This window comes from Bidens hawaiensis, unplaced genomic scaffold (assembly GCF_021521415.1).
Source record: "Bidens hawaiensis isolate Kalapana, Puna unplaced genomic scaffold, B.hawaiensis_p1.1 tig00043463_1, whole genome shotgun sequence".
NCBI classification, from domain to species: Eukaryota; Viridiplantae; Streptophyta; class Magnoliopsida; order Asterales; family Asteraceae; genus Bidens; species Bidens hawaiensis.
This window is the reverse complement of record NW_027505831.1, coordinates 27,411-47,585: the sequence shown is the minus strand read 5'-3', so window position 1 is coordinate 47,585 and position 20,175 is coordinate 27,411. Positions and strand designations below refer to the sequence as shown.

At 37.5% G+C, this 20,175-nt stretch overlaps 2 protein-coding genes across 4 annotated transcripts; one reads left to right on the top strand and one right to left on the bottom strand.

Annotated features, from left to right (window-relative positions):
- Positions 1-437: 437 nt before the first annotated feature.
- On the top strand, positions 438-3,621 carry LOC143615512 (histone deacetylase 2-like). 2 transcript variants are annotated; one of them, XM_077088621.1, is made up of 13 exons: positions 438-561; positions 644-699; positions 1,560-1,677; positions 1,763-1,825; positions 1,921-1,989; positions 2,079-2,245; positions 2,325-2,389; positions 2,477-2,523; positions 2,617-2,661; positions 2,742-2,792; positions 2,874-2,960; positions 3,044-3,131; positions 3,210-3,621. In XM_077088621.1, exons 1-13 carry the CDS (start codon positions 475-477, stop codon positions 3,296-3,298), a joined length of 1,032 nt encoding a protein of 343 aa, XP_076944736.1. In that variant the 5' UTR covers positions 438-474; the 3' UTR covers positions 3,299-3,621. The 2 variants fall into 2 exon arrangements, with proteins under 2 accessions (XP_076944736.1, XP_076944737.1); XM_077088622.1 differs by having other exon boundaries at positions 2,874-2,965; positions 3,049-3,131; positions 3,210-3,587.
- Positions 3,604-6,654, bottom strand: LOC143615511 (homeobox protein ATH1-like). Of its 2 annotated transcripts, none has more exons than XM_077088618.1 (5): positions 6,534-6,654; positions 4,965-5,934; positions 4,042-4,379; positions 3,889-3,949; positions 3,604-3,783 (listed from the first exon to the last, which is right to left on the bottom strand). In XM_077088618.1, exons 2-5 carry the CDS (start codon positions 5,889-5,891, stop codon positions 3,649-3,651), a joined length of 1,461 nt encoding a protein of 486 aa, XP_076944733.1. In that variant the 5' UTR covers positions 5,892-5,934; positions 6,534-6,654; the 3' UTR covers positions 3,604-3,648. The 2 variants fall into 2 exon arrangements, with proteins under 2 accessions (XP_076944733.1, XP_076944734.1); XM_077088619.1 differs by having other exon boundaries at positions 3,664-3,801.
- Between the last annotated feature and the right edge of the window lie 13,521 nt (positions 6,655-20,175).

The window sequence follows — 20,175 nt, the reverse complement described above, 5'->3', positions numbered from 1 at the left end:
AGAGGGAGACAAACACATGGTCCCATCACCACTTCCTTAGGTGTGGAGGGGCTTCGAAGCCCCATGAGAGCCCCCAATAATACCTATAGCGTATGGTCTCTGGCAAAATCGCATGAGACGAACAACTGATCCATATTTCCTTTACTGGTTTTATAGTTTTAGATAAATAATTGTTTTACTCTAGTAATATATAGTAAATTCTTTTTTTTAAGTAAATTTAATAATTTAAAAAAAAAAACTATTTTAATTGTTTATTAAAAATGTTTAATTCTGAGACACGTGTCAAAAGAAGCTTAAAAAAATGCATCTAAGTCAGTCATACTACCATGGATGGACCGTCACCGCAACCGCTTTTGTTATGAATGTACCCTTTGCTTAAAGACTTGTACCTTCGTCTTGTCCACCTCACTTGTAGTCCACCTATTCTTAATCAACTTCCGCAGGGTGACGTCAGCCTCTGTTTGTCTCCTCAGCATGTCCACTCAACCTTCATCCGCCGACGCACTCCGACGGAACCGAATACTGTCCAGCAACCTCTATTTTGATGTACCACTCTCTAAGGTAGTCTACTGATGGTTTCTTCTTCATTTTGGATTCAACTTACTTCACATTCAATAGTATTATTTTTGTGATAATCAATCAGGCTCCGATTATCTACTCCACTGCTTACGACATCTCGTTTCTCGGTATTGAGAAGCTGTAAGTGAAAATTATTATTGAATACCTAAACCTAACTTTCTACACTTCACTCACAGTTTCAAAGTATAACTGTTAATACATGATGCTACTGATATGATTCAACTGTGAATATTTAGAAATGTTACTTAGAATTTCATCATTGATAGGCATTTTCACTTCTCCGTAAGGAAAGATAGGGAAAATTACGATATTATCGTTTATCGGTGTGTTTTAGTCATGAGATACTTGGATTTCGTATGTACGCTTTTAGTCGTGGATCGGACTTTTTCTCATAATAATGACTTTGACTAATTAGATTCGCAGATGTGTTGTACTTTGCAAATATAATAAATCACTTAGTGTTTAGGTGAATAAATATAGATACACAAGAATATGTGGATACACGATACGTATTTCATGACTGTATGTGTGAAATTGTTATGATATGACTGTAGAGGTATAACGCACAGGAAATTGTTATACCTCTACAGTCATATCATAACAATTTCACACATATAGTTATATGAAACTATATGGAAAGTAGTCAGAACTCAGAAGTGTCTGTTCCATGTTGGGTTAAAAGAGTTCTTTGAAGAATACTACAGTGTTGGTGTGTGAAAACTGTCTGGTATTTTTATTGTATCCCAATTGGGTAGAACATACATGTACTTGCTCATTACAAGTGAGTTAAGACTACATCTATGAACAAGGATAATGATAAACTACATCCTGATCTGATATATTCAACTAAACTGTTTCAAATAATTCATTATGTATAATGGATCTGGTATTACATTATCCCAACTTGACATTACTACTGTCCGGGAAAGTGAGTCTTTTAAGATATTTATGTATATGCATGTGTTTTCTAAATAATGCAGCCACCCGTTTGATTCTTCTAAATGGGGTCGCATCTGCGGGTTTCTCATTGAAAATGGCACTTTGGAAAAAACTCGTATAGTTGAGCCTCTAGAAGCAACCAAGGATGATCTTCTAGTGGTATTAATTGCATCCATTAGAATATTATGGATACTGTTTGTTTCCCTCTTTTAGCTAACTTTATTATGATTATTGTGAGTGGCAGGTGCATTCAGAATCGTACTTAAATAGTCTCAAAAGCAGTCTCAACGTCTCCGTAATTACTGAGGTCGGGTAAATCTTTCACTTGTCACCTTTCTACACAGTTCTTATATTTTTGAAGAAATTGATTTTTTGCTCTTTTTTTTGTTTATGTGAATTTAGGTCCCTCCTGTTGCAGTGTTTCCTAACTGCCTCGTTCAGAAGAAGGTCCTTTACCCTTTCCGTAAACAGGTATGTTGGATATTTATTTCATAATCTTCTTTTCTTAATTTATTTGATATTATTTATTATGTTCTCTCTTAACTTTACTTCGGATTTAGGTGGGAGGAACCATTCTGGCAGCTAAACTTGCTAAAGAACGAGGTTGCGCTATCAATGTAGGTGGCGGCTTCCACCACTGTTGTGCGGATCGTGGTGGTGGCTTTTGTGCTTATGCTGACATATCTCTTTGCATTCTCTATGCATTTGTCCGTCTTAATATTTCAAGGTATTTAGTATTTACAAACTCATTTGAAGTTTAAACTGCATTTGATGAAACTCACTTGCTGTATTTCTAATACATTCAGGGTGATGATAATTGATCTTGATGCTCATCAAGGAAACGGTCATGAAAAGGATTTTTCAAATGACAGTAGGCTTTTTATTATCTTATATGTGTTCTTTTCATATTATGATACATGGTCAAATAAGTCAATATATTGAATCTTGTTGCTTGCAGGAAGAGTTTATATTCTGGACATGTATAATCCTAACATCTATCCACTTGTGAGTTTCCTCCTAGATCATACGTAATTTCAGTTTATTTACTAAATAGTGGGACTAACTTATTATCCTGCACCATGATGTTATCTTATTTAGGATTATGAGGCAAGGAGATATATTGATCAGAGAGTTGAAGTTCCAGTGAGTGATTCCTTCATTAAATTTTCTATATATTGTGACAACGTGCTTCATAACTTTACATAATTATACGACGTGGACAGAGTGGGACCGTTACAGAGAAGTACTTGATGATGTTGGATGAAGCACTTAAGGTAAATGTTAGTTTTCTGTTTTAAATCATTGTGTCTGGATTTTTCATTGAATTGTCATTGATACTTGGAGTGATATTCTAGGTTGCAGAGAATGCATTTGATCCTGAACTTGTGATTTACAATGCTGGAACTGATATCTTAGATGGTGACCCATTAGGAAGACTTAAGGTAATGTTATAGTTATATTTTGGCAGTTAAACTAAAACATACAAAACAATGAGATTTATGTTAAGATGATTAAATTATAACAGATTAGTCCTCAAGGGGTAACAATTAGAGATGAGAAGGTTTTCAAGTTTGCTCACGATAAGAATATCCCACTCGTAATGCTGACATCAGGTTCAAAAACCACCATATCGTTTTGTGTAAAATATATATTTTTTTCCACTTTCAACAAAAAGAAAATGTGTGTTTCAGGTGGTTACATGAAGACAAGTGCCAGAGTAATTGCTGACTCGATTATAAACCTTTCAAACAAATCATTAATCACCATGGGTGGCACCTAATCCAAGATACAACCCCACCTGGTAAGTGTCTCTACATGTTGTAGTAATCTTGTGGTAAAACATGGAAATTAGCAAACAAAGAATGTTATATAGAGTTGGTTGTAATAAAAGCCAAAAAACAAGACTGATATAAAATTTTAGTTGCATTAACTTGAACTTCAATTCGAGTCTATTTGACCCATACAAGCATTATCCAACCACCTCTAGATGGAAATAATGATTAAAACCCATAGTAGATATAATATAAATCATTATTAATTAATATATACTTAGATTAAAGTTCATAATATGGCTTAAGTTTTGCCATAATAAGCGGAGAATACAGGACTAAATAACGGATTCAGTCATGTTCAAATATGATATTGCTGGTTTCTATGATTACTAGTTTCTTCATCACGAATCCTCCGTCTGTTCATCTCTATGTACATTTCCTCAATCATCGGCTTCCATAAACGAACTCGAGCATTTATAAACCAATTAGATACCTGTGATCATACACAACACTATTTATAAAAAAGTGAAAATTCCCACTCATTTTGACCCAAACCCGTTATGAAACACTATTGGTGAATGTACTTCGCGTATGGTACCTGGCTCCTTGTCAATCCACTTTTTACAGCCAACAGTTGTTTCTCTGCATCCTTAGGGTACCTGCAAGCAAATTTAAGATTATAGATTATAAAACATAATATAACTGCATATTTTATAAGATTAAATTAAAGTATTATTAGCAAGTAGCTTACGGGTGGAGAAAGTTCTGGAACATCCATGCTCGTAATACAGAAACCGATTTTTCTGGCAACCCTCTTTGGGGTCTCCATATTTGATGTTCTTTTCTTCTTAGTTGCTGAAGATGCCATTGTTTTGGTATAAAAGGTGAAAGCTCTTCTTCCCTTGCATTGAAATTGGCAGCCATTGATAGTATTTGATTACTTATTTTCTCCCTTAAATGCTTGTAAAAGAAAGTAATTGTGTGAAGTGCAAAACAAGCATGGATTTGAGGATTCAGTTCAGTTACTGCACTGAAAGCTGATATCACTGTGTGAATCTCATCCAAGCACTGGTTGTACCGTTCGTCGACCTGGGTCACAAAAAAGTCAGAAACTTTTGCTCTTTTTAGACAAGTAGTTAGTTAAAAAGTTATAACTTAATTCTTGGTCATGAAAAAGATGGAAACTTTTAAGTCTTTTTGGGTAATAATTGATGCATAATTACAAACAAGAAAAATGCACTGTTTAACAAAGAAATTTGATAAATAGTTGGTTAAAACTTAATTTAAAATGCAAAAATCTTGTTTTCCAGTCACAGAGAAAGCAAAGAACTTGTGAACCTTTGTCACAAAAGAGTTAGAAATTTTAAGTTTTTGTCAGACTGAAAACTTCTTACCAAATCAAATCAAGAAACATGTGATTGTTGGTTTCAAAAAGTTTGAAATATTAACCCTTTTTGGTTTGATAAGTTGAAAATAAAATCAAGAAAATTGTGATTCTTGTTGACAAAAAAGAAAGTTGACTTTTAGGTCTTCTTGATCAAGTAAATGGTCAAAAGTCAGAATCAAGAAAAATCTTCAGTCTTAGACACAAAAGAGATGCAAATCTACTCTCTTTTAAACTAGTAATCAGTTAGAGATTAAAATTAAGAAAAATCTTAATACTTGGTTACATACCATTTCTAGTAAAGCCAGCAAATGCTTCTTTTTCTCTTCAACACCATACGATTTCAAAACCGGATTGAATTGGGAGTCAAAGTTATTACTTCCATCCGAAAAATCATCAAAACTAATCTGCTTATAGCTCATATGATCAAGATTCCCAATAGAATAGCTTGCAATTTCTGTAAGAATCTCCTGCATCATATGAAGATACCCATTTGATCCAGATGAAGTTGACAAAATCTGAATTGGTGGCCTAGTGGTGTTAGAATCAAACCCTAAAGAGATACTTTTACTGTTGCAAGAACTTGCTTGTTCCACAATACCCAATTGTCTTCCACTTAAAGAAAGATTACTTATGTTTGAACACGTGGCAAGACTCAAAGATAGCTCATTCCCATCTGAACTCGCACTCGGGTTATTATTATCATTATTGCGCGATACCCACCCGTTTGGATGCGTATTAAACCCGACTCGGTCAGTTGTAGGTGTGAAAACCTTGTTAGATTCCCATTTCCTGTTGATATCGTTAAGCATCATTCCATCATATCCAAAATTATCAGGGAAATAGTTGTTTGGAACAACACTTTTAGGAGCTTGATCAAGAGGGTCAAAAGGAGGGTGATCTAGGCTTTCGGTTTGACCGTGTCTAGAGGCAAGAAGGGAAGCTAGAGCAGTAGCGGGAATGGGAATGGGAATGGGAATGGGAATGGGAATGGGAATATCTATGTGATGGTTATTTGGAAGATAATTACTTCCAAAATGTTCATTTGGATTTGTAATACCTGAAACATTTGTGGGTTCATTTGGGATAACAGGAAATACTGGAATACTATTGTGGTTTTGATCAAGAAATGATTTTTGACCAAAAAAGTTTTCATCTTGAATGATGAAACTCTCTCCAGGTATACCCATTGGAACACTGAATCCATTGTTCTCCATGATGAAATTGAGATGAAAACAATTCAACTTCCAACTGAACTACCTAAAACATCAAAACAATATCATAAATTTAAGATATATTGAAAGTGGATGTTTTATAATAAATTGGATAATAACCAACAGTTTAAACATAATAATTCAAGACATCCTGTTCTAAATAGTAGCTAACAAAGGAAGAAACAAAAATGGTGCATCATAAAGATAAAACACAAGACACATTCTTAGTTGGAATGTAAGTTTTTTCACTGGCAAGAAGTGACTTCTCAAAGCTCAACCCTCACCATCATATCCCTGTTTAAACAGTGCCAAAAACTATTTATCATTTTTTCATATCTTCTAATAATTCAAAAGGATCATAGCTACTCAATGCTCCAACATGTCAATAATTATAATATAAAGGGTCTTGGTTCAATTTTTCAAAATTCTACAACTAAATCGTGTAAATAACAAAAAGACGAGACTAGAAAAGCAAGAGTTAATTAAACATTTTTGTAATCAGTATATTATTATGGTATAAAAGGAGGCAAGAGTGTGTGTGACTAACTGTGTAAGCAACAATCATCCTTTTATAATATAGGTCCAACTGGGATGTCAAAATCCACTTAAAAATCAAGAATAATAGATGAAGTAAAGTAAACCAACCTTGCAAGCATTTAAAGATGAGATGAAGAAGAAACAGTAGCCTACCCTCCAACAAAAGACTTGAAATAATGTTTACTTTTTTGGAGGTTTAAAGTGAAGAAGAGGGTGAGATGTTGTTTGTTGATGTGGGATCAATTAAACAGCTTCTGTGAGGACATAAATCATCAAGCATTTGAAAATGGAGTTTGAGAGTAGTAGTAATAGTACTATGCTAAAAGGCATGTAAACAGTGACAAATAAAGAGACATGTGGCCTATGGTTGCTGTGGCTTAGGATCTTTTAGAGCCAATAACAACAAGGAAGAAATAATAAAAAAAAAAAGTGAAATGGGAATATTATGGTTTGTTGCATGGACAAGAAATAATAAAGATGAGATATTTATGATTTTTTTACAGAACCCAAGAAACAGAAAGTTGAGTAAAGAATCATATATGATGATGATCATCACTGCTACTATTTATTTGCTCTGGTGATCCCAGTTGAAGCAGACACGCAAACACAACAATAAGTCTGTCTGAATACCCACAGGTTTTTTAAAAGTAAACAAGACAGACAAATTGGTCATGAAAATGAAGGTCACTTGTGTTATGAGTACACCATTAAAAGCATATAAAGTCAGTCTGTTTCTGATCCAAAAAGCCAAAAGAATAGGGGGTGGGGAGGGGAGAAATTACATTACATTACTACATTATATGATGATAGGAAACAAACAATAATGGAACTGGAAATGGACCCAATCAATTTTAACACCAAACACACATACTTTATGAGAACACCCTTTAATTTCAAAAAAACTTTTTTTTTTATTTCTAAAAAAAAAAACTCTTATTACTCACTCATAAATGGTGCAGCAGTGCCACTCATTTCTTGTTGCAGGCTTTAGCCAGAAACAAAACAAAACAAAAGGGGGGACCCATTACCCTTACTTCTTCCTGTTCTCTCTCTAAAGCTGCAATCATCACACTTAAAAATCTTGATTACATATGAACTTGAAAGCCCAATGGAAAGCAAAGTAGGATTAGGGTTATAGGATGAGTATGATGAGCATGATCTATATGATGTATTATGATCAAGAATCAAGAAAGAAGAAAAAGGGTGTTGGTTTTTTTAACCATTTTTGGGGGAAAGTGTGAATCTTGGGTAAGAAAGTTGGTTACTTTTGTTACAAATGGCTACTATTTGGTTGCAGTGAGTAGGGTTTGTTTCTACTAGGGGGGGGGGGTGTGAAGTGATGATGTAAGCTAAAATGGAGGGTTTTGTGGGTATGAAGATGAATGAAATCTTGCAGGAGATCTATTTTAAATAAATGCTTTCACTTATTACTTTTTCTCCACCCCACCACCTTGTACGGTTACTCTCTTCCTACACACTTGTTATTCTTTTACTTGTTTGGTTAATGCATAATATATATAGTTACCAACTTATGATAATATTAAATGAATTTACACCTTGGGTAAGTGTAACTCTAGTTTGTCCAAATTTCACCTTAGGGGTTTTGTGATGTTGTTGGATGGTGGTAAGACCATGCATAATCAATACCATTTCAAAATTCATATTTAATGAATAATGTCTCTTAATGCCCCCTTCAATTATTACTGTTTCAAAATACATATGAGTTTTATTGTAAAAGCTTCTATGCCCTTAAATACATATTTAACACCCCATAATACGTCATTACACATGACCTAAGACTGAGTGTAGTGGGCGTTTTTGACCATATTGAGCCTTTCCTGCTTTTGTGGCGACGAAGTCAAGGGGCTTTTTTAAAAAAATTGTAGCCGTTTAAAGGATGTGAGGGAGTGCTTAAAAAATTACTCTATATATGAAAGATAGGTGTTACATATATGGCAGGAAAAATGAGTGAAAATTTTAAAATTTAAACATATATGTCAAGTGAGTGAAATAGACTACAATACCTCTCTATGGAAAAATAAAAGGAAATATATTATACTTGGATCGATGGAATGTGAAAGAAAGGTGAAAAAAGAAATAATAATAATAATCCACCTAAAATTTGTTTTTAACAATTCGGTTTTTATTATTTGTTTAAAAGGTTACCAGATTTAAATACACTAAACTTTCAATTGTTGTCCCACACTATCATATCATCTTTCTTCTCAACAAAACCCTAATCCTTGTTCGGTTATACCGAACTTATTGTGCAAACTAGTAGCACAACTTATGAATAAAGAAACATTTTCTTAGATATATTTCTTCCGTTTCGGTTTTCTATAGCACTTTTATTGCTTTCATTCCGCGTTAGCTTCACTATTTTTTGTTAACATAAGACAAATAATAAGTCATATGTATTCTTTTTAACTAGAAATTTATTTTCAAAACTAAATCATACCAAAGTAAACGAAATAAAAGTTTTTTTTTTGTCTAAAAAATAGGAAACCGGATAAAATACATTGTGTTTTTCTACCCTTCTTAATAAGGGTGTTCTTCGGGTTCGTTTTTCGGGTTTCGGGTTCTTCGGGTTCGGGTTTTTTCGAGTTGGGTTAATTGGATTTTGGGTATCCTAGAAAACAAAACAAAAAAAAAAGAAAATTAAAAACTTCGATACTAAAATTAAAACAACATATTATTCTTTGCTCATAATGCAAATAATCAAATAATAAACCAACATAACTTGATAAAACAATTCAAAAGAAAAATAAAACTAAGTAACTAACTCGAACCATAATCTTCTTTAATAAGACGTAATTTGGTTGTTCGATTACGGTTGCTATTAGTAATAAACGTAAAACATAAACTAACAATAAGCAATCGATCCATAATAGTTGGAACTTGGAATGACAACAATCGATTAAGGTAAGCTTTTGATAACTTTAGTGGCTAAGACTAAGCGTGTTATTCCTAAAAATATATTTAATTTCAAAACTAAAAGTTTATTCGGGTTGACCCGAAACTTATAAATCAAACCCGTAAACCAACATCGAATTACTTAGGTTTAGGTTCGGGTTAGTCATTTCTTTGGTTCACGTTTTTCAGTTCGGGTTCGAATACAAGTTTTTTCGGGTTGAGTTTCGGGTAAATGTGATAGCCCTACTTCTTCCCAATCATAGTTACTTTCATTAAACTATAAAATTGTCAGTAATTTGATCCATAGGTTGATATTTCTTTTTTTAAACTTTATTTTAACCTTTCCTTGGGTTAATTGGGTGCCGATTAAGGTCAATATGTTGGTTTGGAGGATTGTGAAAGACAGGATCCCCACGCGAGTAGAGCTGTGCAAAAGAAAGATCGTGCTGCCTTGCTACTGTTGTCCGATGTGCAGATTGGAAGACGAGACGGTTAGTCATATTCTTTTTGACTGCAGGTTTGCGTCTGAGGTGTGGACCAAAGTTTAGTTATGGAGTAGACTGAATCTTTCTGATTTTGGCTCTCTCGAAGACGTGTTACATTGGCCGAACTCGAGAAATATCTCTGCTGCGAAGAAGAAGCGTATTCGTGGTATTTTCATGGTGACTATTTGGGCTCTATGGAAAGAAAGGAACAAGGTGGTGTTTCAAGACTCTGATCCGAAGGTGGTAGAGGTTGTTTCCATAGTTAAGTCCTTGGCGTTCGTATGGTTAAAATATAGAAAGAAATGTAATAGGATTGATTGGAAAGACTGGGTGAAATACCCGTCGTACATGCTGTAAGTGGGGGTCGTGGGTTGGTCTTTTTTGAGGCCTTCTTCGTTTTTTGAATGAAATTTTTGTTTCAAAAAAATTTTTATATATATAACACTCACGTGTTTTCCGTGACTTCATTAGGGGTTGTGGGTTGGTCTATTTTGAGGCCTTCTTCATTTTTTGAATGAAATTTTTGTTTCAAAAAAATTTATATATATAACGCTCACGTGTTTTCCGTGACTTCATTAAATGGAATATGACGGGTTATAGATTATCTTTTATTTATTTATTTATTTATTTATATATCTTTTTCGTTTGCTATTTTATTGTTGGATAAGTGGATGCATGTATTTTTGTTGGAAAATTACCCGCTTGATTGAATACGCTACTAAAGAATTTCTACCTCTTATTATAGTGTGTGCTTCTGGAGGGGCACGCATGCAAGAAGGAAGTTTGAGCTTGATGCAAATGGCTAAAATCTCATTTTTGTTCAATAAGATACCAAAGTGGATGATTGACTCATTCCATACTAGAAAGAATCGCAGGAAATCCTTTGATAACACGGATAATTCATTTATCAATTTACTAGATTGAAACTTTATCGCGTTCAAAAATAGATAGATCCAATGTCGCATTCAGTAAAGATTTATGATACATGTATCGGGTGTACACAAAACACATTATAATGATATTTTTCACACTTTCTATTCTTCAACTTATATATTTTATTTAACGACAAATTTCTTTTAATCCTTTTTTTTGAAACTTGAATAAAAAACCTCTCACTTTTAAACAAAAGTGTTTAAAAGTTTTATCTTTACCAATTGACAACCACCCAACCGGTATTCATTCAACTTTTTTGATTTGTGTAAATTTTATAATACTCAATTTAGTAAGGATAATCATAGTAAATGTTTGAGACAGTTTTGATAGCCACAATCTTGTTTATTGATTATAAAGTTGTATCCAAAAAGGTAAGACCCAATCTCATACTTCATCAATTAGCAACCAGATTACTCAACCATCAAGTTTAAAATAATCTTTTAACTTTTAAATTTTAAGCTCAACATATTTTAAACAACATACTTACAATTATCGTATATTTATCATAAAAAATCTGAAAAACACTAAGGCCATGTGTAATGGGCGACGGTTGGGGGCGAAATGGGGCGATGAAGGGCTAGAACCCCCCCCCCCCCCTCGGCGATAATTGGGCGAAAAGGGGCGGGGGCGGGGTTTACTTGTCGCCGATTGGAGAAGAAAAATAATGATATTATAATAATATGACCGTTTGACAGCGGTCAAATGTTAAAAAAATAAAAATTAAACTATATATATAAACATACACTCTTCTTCTCCATTTTATGTCCATTTTATACACAAATCATACCCAAATTCTTACAAAAAATAAACAAAATGAATCCTAGAAACAACCCGAACCAACCGAACTACCAACTCCCTGGTTTCGGTCAAGCGTATGGTTCGCAATCGAGCCAACCGAACTACCAATTCCATGGTTTCTGTCAAACGTATGGTTCGCAATCGAGCCAACCGAACCAACCGAACTTACAATGGAACCCGATGAACCCGAACCAACCGAGCTATCCGTATCAATTTTCCGACCCGAACCTAAACATGTACGCCAACTATCTCAGCCCGCAAAACATAATGCCGGCGTTCGGGTCTACACCACCGGAGTCGGAGCCGGTGACGGTGCCGGAGACGCAAACGTCACGGGCCTCCGGTTCAAGCAAAAAGGCGACCCGTAAACACAAAAAGAAACAATCGGGGTTGCCGATGGCGCAACGTGATCCATACAAGCATTGGAGCGAGGAGGAGGTGGCCCTCGCAAGGGCTTGGATCAACATTTCGGAGGATCCCGACGTCGGTAAGTTTTTTAATATTAAGTATTTATTAAAAATGTATTTAGTGTTTATTAAAATGTGAACTAATTGTGACAAATAATTTTAATTTGTAGCTAACTTTCAAGCCACCGGGATGTTTTGGAAGAAAGTCTTTGAAGCTTGGCTCGCGATGATCAATAAACCCGAAGACTACCGGGAAAAAGAAGCGGTTCAAGCCCACTGGAAGGGGCTTAACGCCGATTGTCAAAAATTTGCCGGGATATGTAATCGGTTGCAGGGGCCCGGCTGGCGTAGCGAGCATAACGACGGCGACATTATAACTCAAGCCTTGAGCGACTATTGTAACATCGCGAGAATTTTTGGGCCAAAAATGTCAAGTTTCCAAAGTTTAGGGATCAATTCTGCCAACTTCCAAACTCCAAGGGCTGAAATGAAAAATCTGATTTCTTGTCCTATCGCGCTCGTGACGGGGCAAAGAACAAGCCCATCGCGTACCGCGATTGGGCTTGGTCAAATGTTCTAGAAGACGTCAACGGCGATACGCGATCGCCGTTGAGCCTACGTCATCGCGTACCGCGATGACGTGGCCTGACACTCCTGACACTTTTTCACCACGTGTCCACACGTGGCACACCGGTCGCCATGTGTCAACACGTGGCACACCGTCTGCCACGTGGCGACACATGGCAGGCCTACGGTGTGCGTCACAAAAGCAACGTCGCGGTACGCGACGGGTGCCCAAGAGGCGGGCGCGTACCGCGATGGGACCCAAATTTTTGCCTATAAATAGCAGGTCCGGGGTCTTCATAACTCACACCAAAATTCAGTTTACAATCATCTCCCTACTCTCTCTCTAAACCTCGAAATTTGTGCCATCGATACACCTCGAAAACCGTGCCCCGATTCCTCGATAAACGTGCCATACCTCGATATTCGTACCACTCCCCGACGACGTTCCGAGCAATAAGGTGGTACCATTTTTACAACCCGACGATCACCTCGAAGTGCGTGCCGAGAAGATTGGGTGCCTCGATTTGCGTGCCGAAGTGAAGTGGCGATCAAGGCGAGTGTTGAAAAGGCTAAGCGGCATAGAAGTGCTGCTCGAGTATCTAGGAAGTATTAAGCCGAGGAAAGGTAAGGCTTATTACCTGACTAAAATAATGATATAATATTAAAGGCTTAATGCACTAAATCGGAATTATACTCGATGATTATGAAAAGAAACTATATAACAAAGAAAAGAAAGAATATGAAAGTATATTTATATATGTGAATTATATATAATTCTTTGTTATGAATATTATATAAGTAATAAGGGTATTCTTATATGATAAAAGAAAAGAATACGTTTCTTAGAAAAGAAGAAACGTCGGGTTTTTATAATAAACTAAAGGTTTATAAATATTGCTTCTAAAACTAAAGGTTTTAAAGTAAAAGAAATGAACTAAAGGTTCATCGAGGTAATAAGACTAAAGATCTTAAGCCGGATTGTATATCCGACTAATAAAAGTTATACTCGTACTATAGGTCCGAGATAGCAAGAAAGAGTACGCAAGGACGGTGTTGGAAACCGATCCCGATCAAAGGTGAATACGCCCCACTTTTACAAACTTGTTTTCAAATTAATAAACGTGTTATGTGTAAAACTTTACATGAGACTAAGTGTCTCTAAAAACATTATGAATAAGAGTAAAAGCCTGGCCCTCAGGCTGTAGTATACGTTTGTCTGGATCCTTACATATGTGGTAAAATGCGGTGGGCACATCGCACCACGCCTGGTCACGACCTCCAGCCACGATGGGCCGAACCAAAGTATGTTCGAGTGAGAATGACCTTGTGTATATTTATGGTACCTAAGTACGTCGGGACGCTGCGGTGTCTTGCTGGGGTGACCCAGGTAGAGGCTCGAATTTATAATGATATTGTTTTAACTTTGTTATTCCTAAGCCAAGATGGGCAGAGGCATGCGTAACCCTCGAGGGGTAACAAAGTAAAAGAAAATGTTTTCGCGTCAGCATATTCACCAGTATTCGTTGCTGACGTATTTTTATAACATTTTGCAGGTAACCAAGATTAGAGCTAAAGGACGAAGGCTCAAGAATCCGATGGCTCGGATAAATTTTGTTTAAATCTATAACATGATGTTTTTGTTAAAACTTATAAACAAGTAAATCCAATCAGGACTTTCGTCTCAACTTTTGTAATGTAAATATTTTACAACTTTAATCCTTATATTTTATAAAGTCTTCTGCTAACAATCGTAACTCTGATTTATTTACAAATATGGTACCAACTATCGAGTCACACGCCTAGGTCTAAGATGGGGGTGTGACAGGTTGGTATCAGAGCCATCGATCTTAGCGAATTGGGTATCATAAAACAATACCCAAGCTTCGATCCAAGCATAGGAAAATAATTTACTTGTTTATTTGAATAGGGATAAGATTGGCTGGTAACCCTTTCTTTCCCTCTCTACATTCTACACCACCCAAATATGTCTTATGAGAAATTAATGGAGTATTATGATCGTGAAGCAAGAAGAGCAAGAAAATACTACAAATTCCCAAAGGACGTCATGAGTGAAGATTACTTTGAGGCTTTCTTCAGCCGAGACCAATACATTGAACGACCCAAACCAATATACTTCCCCGGGACTGAGCAATGCCCAATTAAATTACCCGATAGTCCACCACCACAAAGAATCGAACCATCAAGACACTCGAGCTATCATCCACCAACAATGCCTATGTATCAACCCACGGAAATACCAACATACCACCCCTCGGAAATTCCCACCTACCAACCACCACAAGTACCACAATACTACCCAACCGGATATTTTCCAAATGCACACCCATCCTATACCTTCCTTTCAAACCGACCCATAAAGGAAGAACCAAGATCCCCATCCTCCGATTGGATGCAGTGCCACTCCGACCAGCGAAGGTGGCATACTGGAAGCTCTACCGCTCATGAAGTCAACTCACAACCCAACAATGGCGAAGGATCATCCCGCAAACCAAGAATGAGGGTGACGATGCCTTACGAGAGTTTCAAGATGCCCACGATGATCAACCAAGCCACTCAGTATATGGAAGAGGAGGAAGAGCCTATGGAGGAAGAAGAGGAGGATCCCGAAGAGGAGGATCCTATGGAAGAAACCGAACCGGAAGAAGAGCATCCCGACAACCCCAATGAGATATCAACATCCATTGATGGATCACTCACTTCCAACAACCCAAGCTACGGTTCTGTCGATCCGTATGTTCAGTATCTTGAGCAGCTAAGGAACCAAGCTTCGTCAAGCTTCCCGCCATTTCAAGGAAGGATCCATTCAATTTGCGAGCAAAATCAAGCCGCCAAGACATTCCTCTACCTTGTATCTGATCAGACTTACGTCCCGTATCCTGAACTGAGAAACCATTTCGAGATGGTGACGCTGGGTTACCATGACCCACCGCCACAATATGGATACCCCGACGTTATTCCGCAGTCATATGAAGAACACCTGGATCGCGCGTTGCACGAGACTGATGACTGGAGGAAGAAGATGGCTGAAGTAGGGAAAAAGAAGAAGAAGATAGGAGAGAAGCTTCTCCACAAATGCAACAAACTGACGAGGGTTGTTAAAAAGTTTTTGAAGGACTGAGAGGGTGGTGGTGATGGTGTGTTTCAAGAGAAGAAGCGTGTGTGTACTCAAGTTTATGTGTAATGTGATGAATAATGTATGGATAAGAATATATATACATCGAATGTGAATGTATATATATATGTATGTTGTAATAATCCTTGTATATGCCCTGTATGGTATATACGAATGATGGAATAAAAATGTGTGGTAATAAAGAGCATTCGTTAAATTTCAGATAAAAAGAATAAAAAGAAAAAGATAAAATGTCTCAACAAAGTAATAACTTTGAGGCTCCCCGAAAGGAAGCCGATAAACAAAAAGAAAAAGGAAAGGGACCCGAAAAAGAACAAGAAGATCCAATTCCCAAAAAGTTTATGGATCGAATTCTAAAGACGATAAAAGATGCCGTTAGGGAAGAATCAATGGCTAGGTCCCAATATCGACAAACAAAACATTCCCACTCTGAAAATCCTTCCCAAAAATCTGTTTCCAAACCCCGATCTATACCTTCTCGTATGGAAGAGAGTGTACACGAGTCGAACGCTGATGGAGGGGTTCGTCAAGAGTTCAAGAAGCTCAAAATTTGTGGGTGTACGTTCAAGGATTTCAAGTACTATGGGCCAAAAGAATTCCACGGCGATAAGGGAGCCATCGCGACTGTAAGGTGGCTTGAAGAGATGGAGATAATTGTGATTATGAGCAAGTGTTCGGAAGAAGAGAAGATTCAATACTCTGCCCTGATGTTTAGAGGCGAGGCCTTAGAATGGTGGAATACTTTGATCTTGAGTAGAGGAAGGGAGGATATGTACATATGTACAGCATGTCATGGAGCGAGTTCAAGGAATTGATATTGTCAAAGTTCTGTCCGATGCATGAGACAGACCAAATCCAAACCAAGTTCCTATCTCACAAGGTTGTCGGAACGAACCTTCGTGAGTATAATACCAAATTCCACGTATACTGTCGCTTGGTGCCCCAGCTGGTTACCCCGGAATCCAGCAAGGTTACACGCTATATATGGGGGCTACCACGAGAAATTCGTGACATGGTAAGGTCGCACTTGCCTCAAACCGCCGACTCCGCGATGGAGTTGGCTGGATACTTAATGGGCGGAATGATCCGCAACAGAGAAGAATATAAGAGGGTCGTGACGACACAAGATATGAAGAAGGAAGGAAATACCCGTTTCAAGGGTAAGGGAGTCGACCAACGAAGGTCTGGCTTCAACTCCGGCAAACCACAATGCAAAACTTGCAAAACGTACCATAGGGGTCGATGCCATCTAACTCCCCGTCCTTGTTCGTCATGTCACAAATTCGGTCACGCCACGACCGATTGTTGGAAGAAGAAGATGACCTTCTACAATTGCAAGGAGATGGGACATCTTAGCTTTGAATGCCCCAAAAATAAACCCGTGGCTGGTGGTGCGGGTGGTAGCGGTCAGAAGAGTGAGCCCAAGAAGGGCAATGCAAGAGTGTTCGTCCTTGATACGAAGAAAGCGGCCGAGACACCGGAAACTATTACCGGTACGTTCCTTGTTAACAATGCCTATGCTAGAGTCTTGTTTGATTCAGGAGCCAATTTAATTTTTATAGATTATAAGTTTTGTAGTCTATTAAACGAACCTTTAATCAAACTTAATAAAACTCTAAACGTCGAAACCGCTAATGGCGAAATTATTAAAATCTCCGAAGCACTAGAAAACGGAAAAATCTTCTTAGCCGGTTATACCTTGCCTATTCAATTGCTACCCATGACTTTTGCTGGTTTTGATGTTGTGTTGGGTATGGATTGGTTATCCGACAACCATGCCCGTATCCTTTGTAATAGCAAGACCATTGAACTCCAATCCCCTGACAAACGTACCATACGAATCGAAGGGGATAAAGACGCTGGCCAAGTTAGCCTAATTTCTATGATAAGGGCTAACAAATGTTTAAATCAAGGATGCTTAGCATTCATGGCCTACGTCACCGAAGAATCTAAACCCAAATAAATCAAAGACGTTCCCGTTGATTCCGACTATGCCGATGTCTTTCCCGACGAACTCCCCGGCATCCCTCCCGATCGCGAGGTAGAATTTAGAATCGATTTCATTCCCGACACTGCTCCGATCGCTAAAGCTCCATATCGCCTTGCACCAACCGAGATGAAAGAATTAAAGAAACAACTTGACGAGCTTCTCGAGAAAGGATTTATACGACCAAGTTCATCACCATGGGGAGCGCCGATACTTTTTGTCAATAAGAAGGATGGATCCATGCGATTGTGCATCGATTACCGAGCTCTCAACAAGGTCACCATCAAGAACCGATATCCGCTTCCTCGAATCGACGATCTCTTTGACCAACTCCAAGGTGCTAACTTCTTTTCCAAGATCGATCTCCGCTCCGGCTATCACCAACTCAAGGTTCAATCCAAAGACATTCCAAAGACTGCGTTTCAAACAAGATACGGCCATTATGAGTTCACTGTTATGCCATTTGGACTTACTAATGCGCCGGCCGCGTTCATGGATATGATGAACCGTATTTGTAAGCCTTATTTAGATAAATTTGTGATCGTATTCATCGAAGACATACTAATTTATTCTAAGTCTAAGGCCGATCATGAGAATCACCTTCGAACGTTACTTGAAACTCTTAGGATCGAGAAATTGTATGCCAAGTTCACGGAATGCGAGTTCTGGTTGCACGAGGTGCAATTTCTTGGTCACATCATCAATGTTAACGGAATTCAAGTAGACCTCACTAAGATTGAAGCTATCTCTAAGTGGGAGGTCCCAAAGTCGCCAACCGACATTCGAAGCTTCTTGGGTGTGGCTGGCTATTATCGAAGGTTCATTGAAATTTTTTCTCGAATCGTTGTTCCCCTCACTTCCTTGACTCGAAAGAACATCAAATACGAATGGGGAACAAATCAACAAGAGGCGTTCGATATACTTAAACAAAAGCTTACCCAAGCTCCTATACTGGCCTTGCCAGAAGGTATTGAAGACTTCGTCGTCTTTTGCGATGCGTTTCATTCCGGCTTGGGATGTGTATTAATGCAACGAAAGAAAGTAATCGCTTACGCCTCTCGTCAATTGAAAGAACACAAGAAGTATTATACTACTCACCATCTAGAGTTAGGCGCCATAATCTTCGCACTTAAGATATAGAGGCACTATCTCTATGGAGTAAGAATTACCGTATACACTGATCATAAGAGCTTAAAGCATATCTTTGATCAAAAAGAGCTCAACATGCGCCAACGACGCTGGATGGAAACTCTTAACAACTATGACTGTGAAATAGTTTATCATGAAGGTAAGGCCAACGTTGTGGCTGACTCCTTAAGTCGTAAAGAGCACGAAAAGCCGAAAGAGTCCGAGCGTTAAGGCTAGAACTTCAAATCGATCTTGTTGACCAAATTAAATCCGCACAAACTCAAGCGATCAACGAAAACCAAATCTCTGATGAAAAACGTAATGGCACCATTGACTCTGTCACACCCCCATCTAGGGCTTAGGAGTGCGACCCACAAGTTGGTATCGTGTTTGTAAATAATTCAGAGTTGCGTTATGTTGCGGAAGGCTTATTAAACTTTAAGGATCGAAAATGTAATTGATATAAACATACAAAAGACGGGAATTATAAAATACCCATTTAAAGTTATTAACGAAAGATTACTTGTTTTATGTTTACAAACCACCATGTTAAACTTATACAAAAAAAGAATCTGAGCCATCGGATATTAGTACTTCGTCATTTCCAAGCTCTAACTTTGTTCACTTGCAAAATGTAATAAAATACGTCAGCAACGAATGCTGGTGAACACGCTGACGCAAAAATATTATCTTTTACTTTATTACACCTCGAGACTACGCCTGCCTCGGCCCAACGTGGCTTAGGAATAACAAAGTCAAATAACACATTATAAATATGAGCCTCTACGCTAGGTCACCTCAGCAAATACCGCAGCGTTCGACTTAGTTAAGTACCCGTAAATATACACATAAGGTTGTACTCCTTGCAGGAGAACGTCCTACGACCAAGGGTGGTGCGATCATGCCCATATATCGCATAGTACCACCTATGTAAGGATCCAGACATACGTATACCACAGCCTGAGGGCTAGGTTTATACCCTTATTCATAACGGTTTTTGGAACACATAGTTCCTTGTAAACAATTTCAAATAACAAGTTTGACTCATTTTAAATAAGTAAAAGTTTGGGGGCGTATTCACCTTGTCTCTTTAGGATCGGCTTCACTCACCGTCCAAGGGTCTTTCCCTTTCTTTATCTCGCACCTATAGTATGAGTATAAATATTTGTTAGTCGGATACATGATCTGGCTTAAGACCTTTAGTCTTATATCTCAATCCTCGATTGAACCTTTAGTTCAATTCTGGTTTACTTGAAAACCTTTAATTTAAAAGTAAATTATAAACCTTTAGTTTATATTAAAAACCCGACGTTTCTTCTTCTCAAAGAAACGTAATCATTTTCTTTTATTATTTAAGAATACTCCTTTTTCATTAAAT

Coding starts and splice junctions, on each gene's coding strand:
- LOC143615512 (XM_077088621.1), top strand. CDS start 475: ATGTCCACTCAACCTTCATCCGCCGACGCACTCCGACGGAACCGAATA. Junction 562..643: donor TTGATGTACCACTCTCTAAG/GTAGTCTACTGA, acceptor ATAATCAATCAG/GCTCCGATTATCTACTCCAC. Junction 2,961..3,043: donor ACCCATTAGGAAGACTTAAG/GTAATGTTATAG, acceptor AAATTATAACAG/ATTAGTCCTCAAGGGGTAAC.
- LOC143615511 (XM_077088618.1), bottom strand. CDS start 5,891: ATGGAGAACAATGGATTCAGTGTTCCAATGGGTATACCTGGAGAGAGT. Junction 4,380..4,964: donor TGCTGGCTTTACTAGAAATG/GTATGTAACCAA, acceptor TTTGTGACCCAG/GTCGACGAACGGTACAACCA. Junction 3,950..4,041: donor TTCCAGAACTTTCTCCACCC/GTAAGCTACTTG, acceptor ATTTGCTTGCAG/GTACCCTAAGGATGCAGAGA.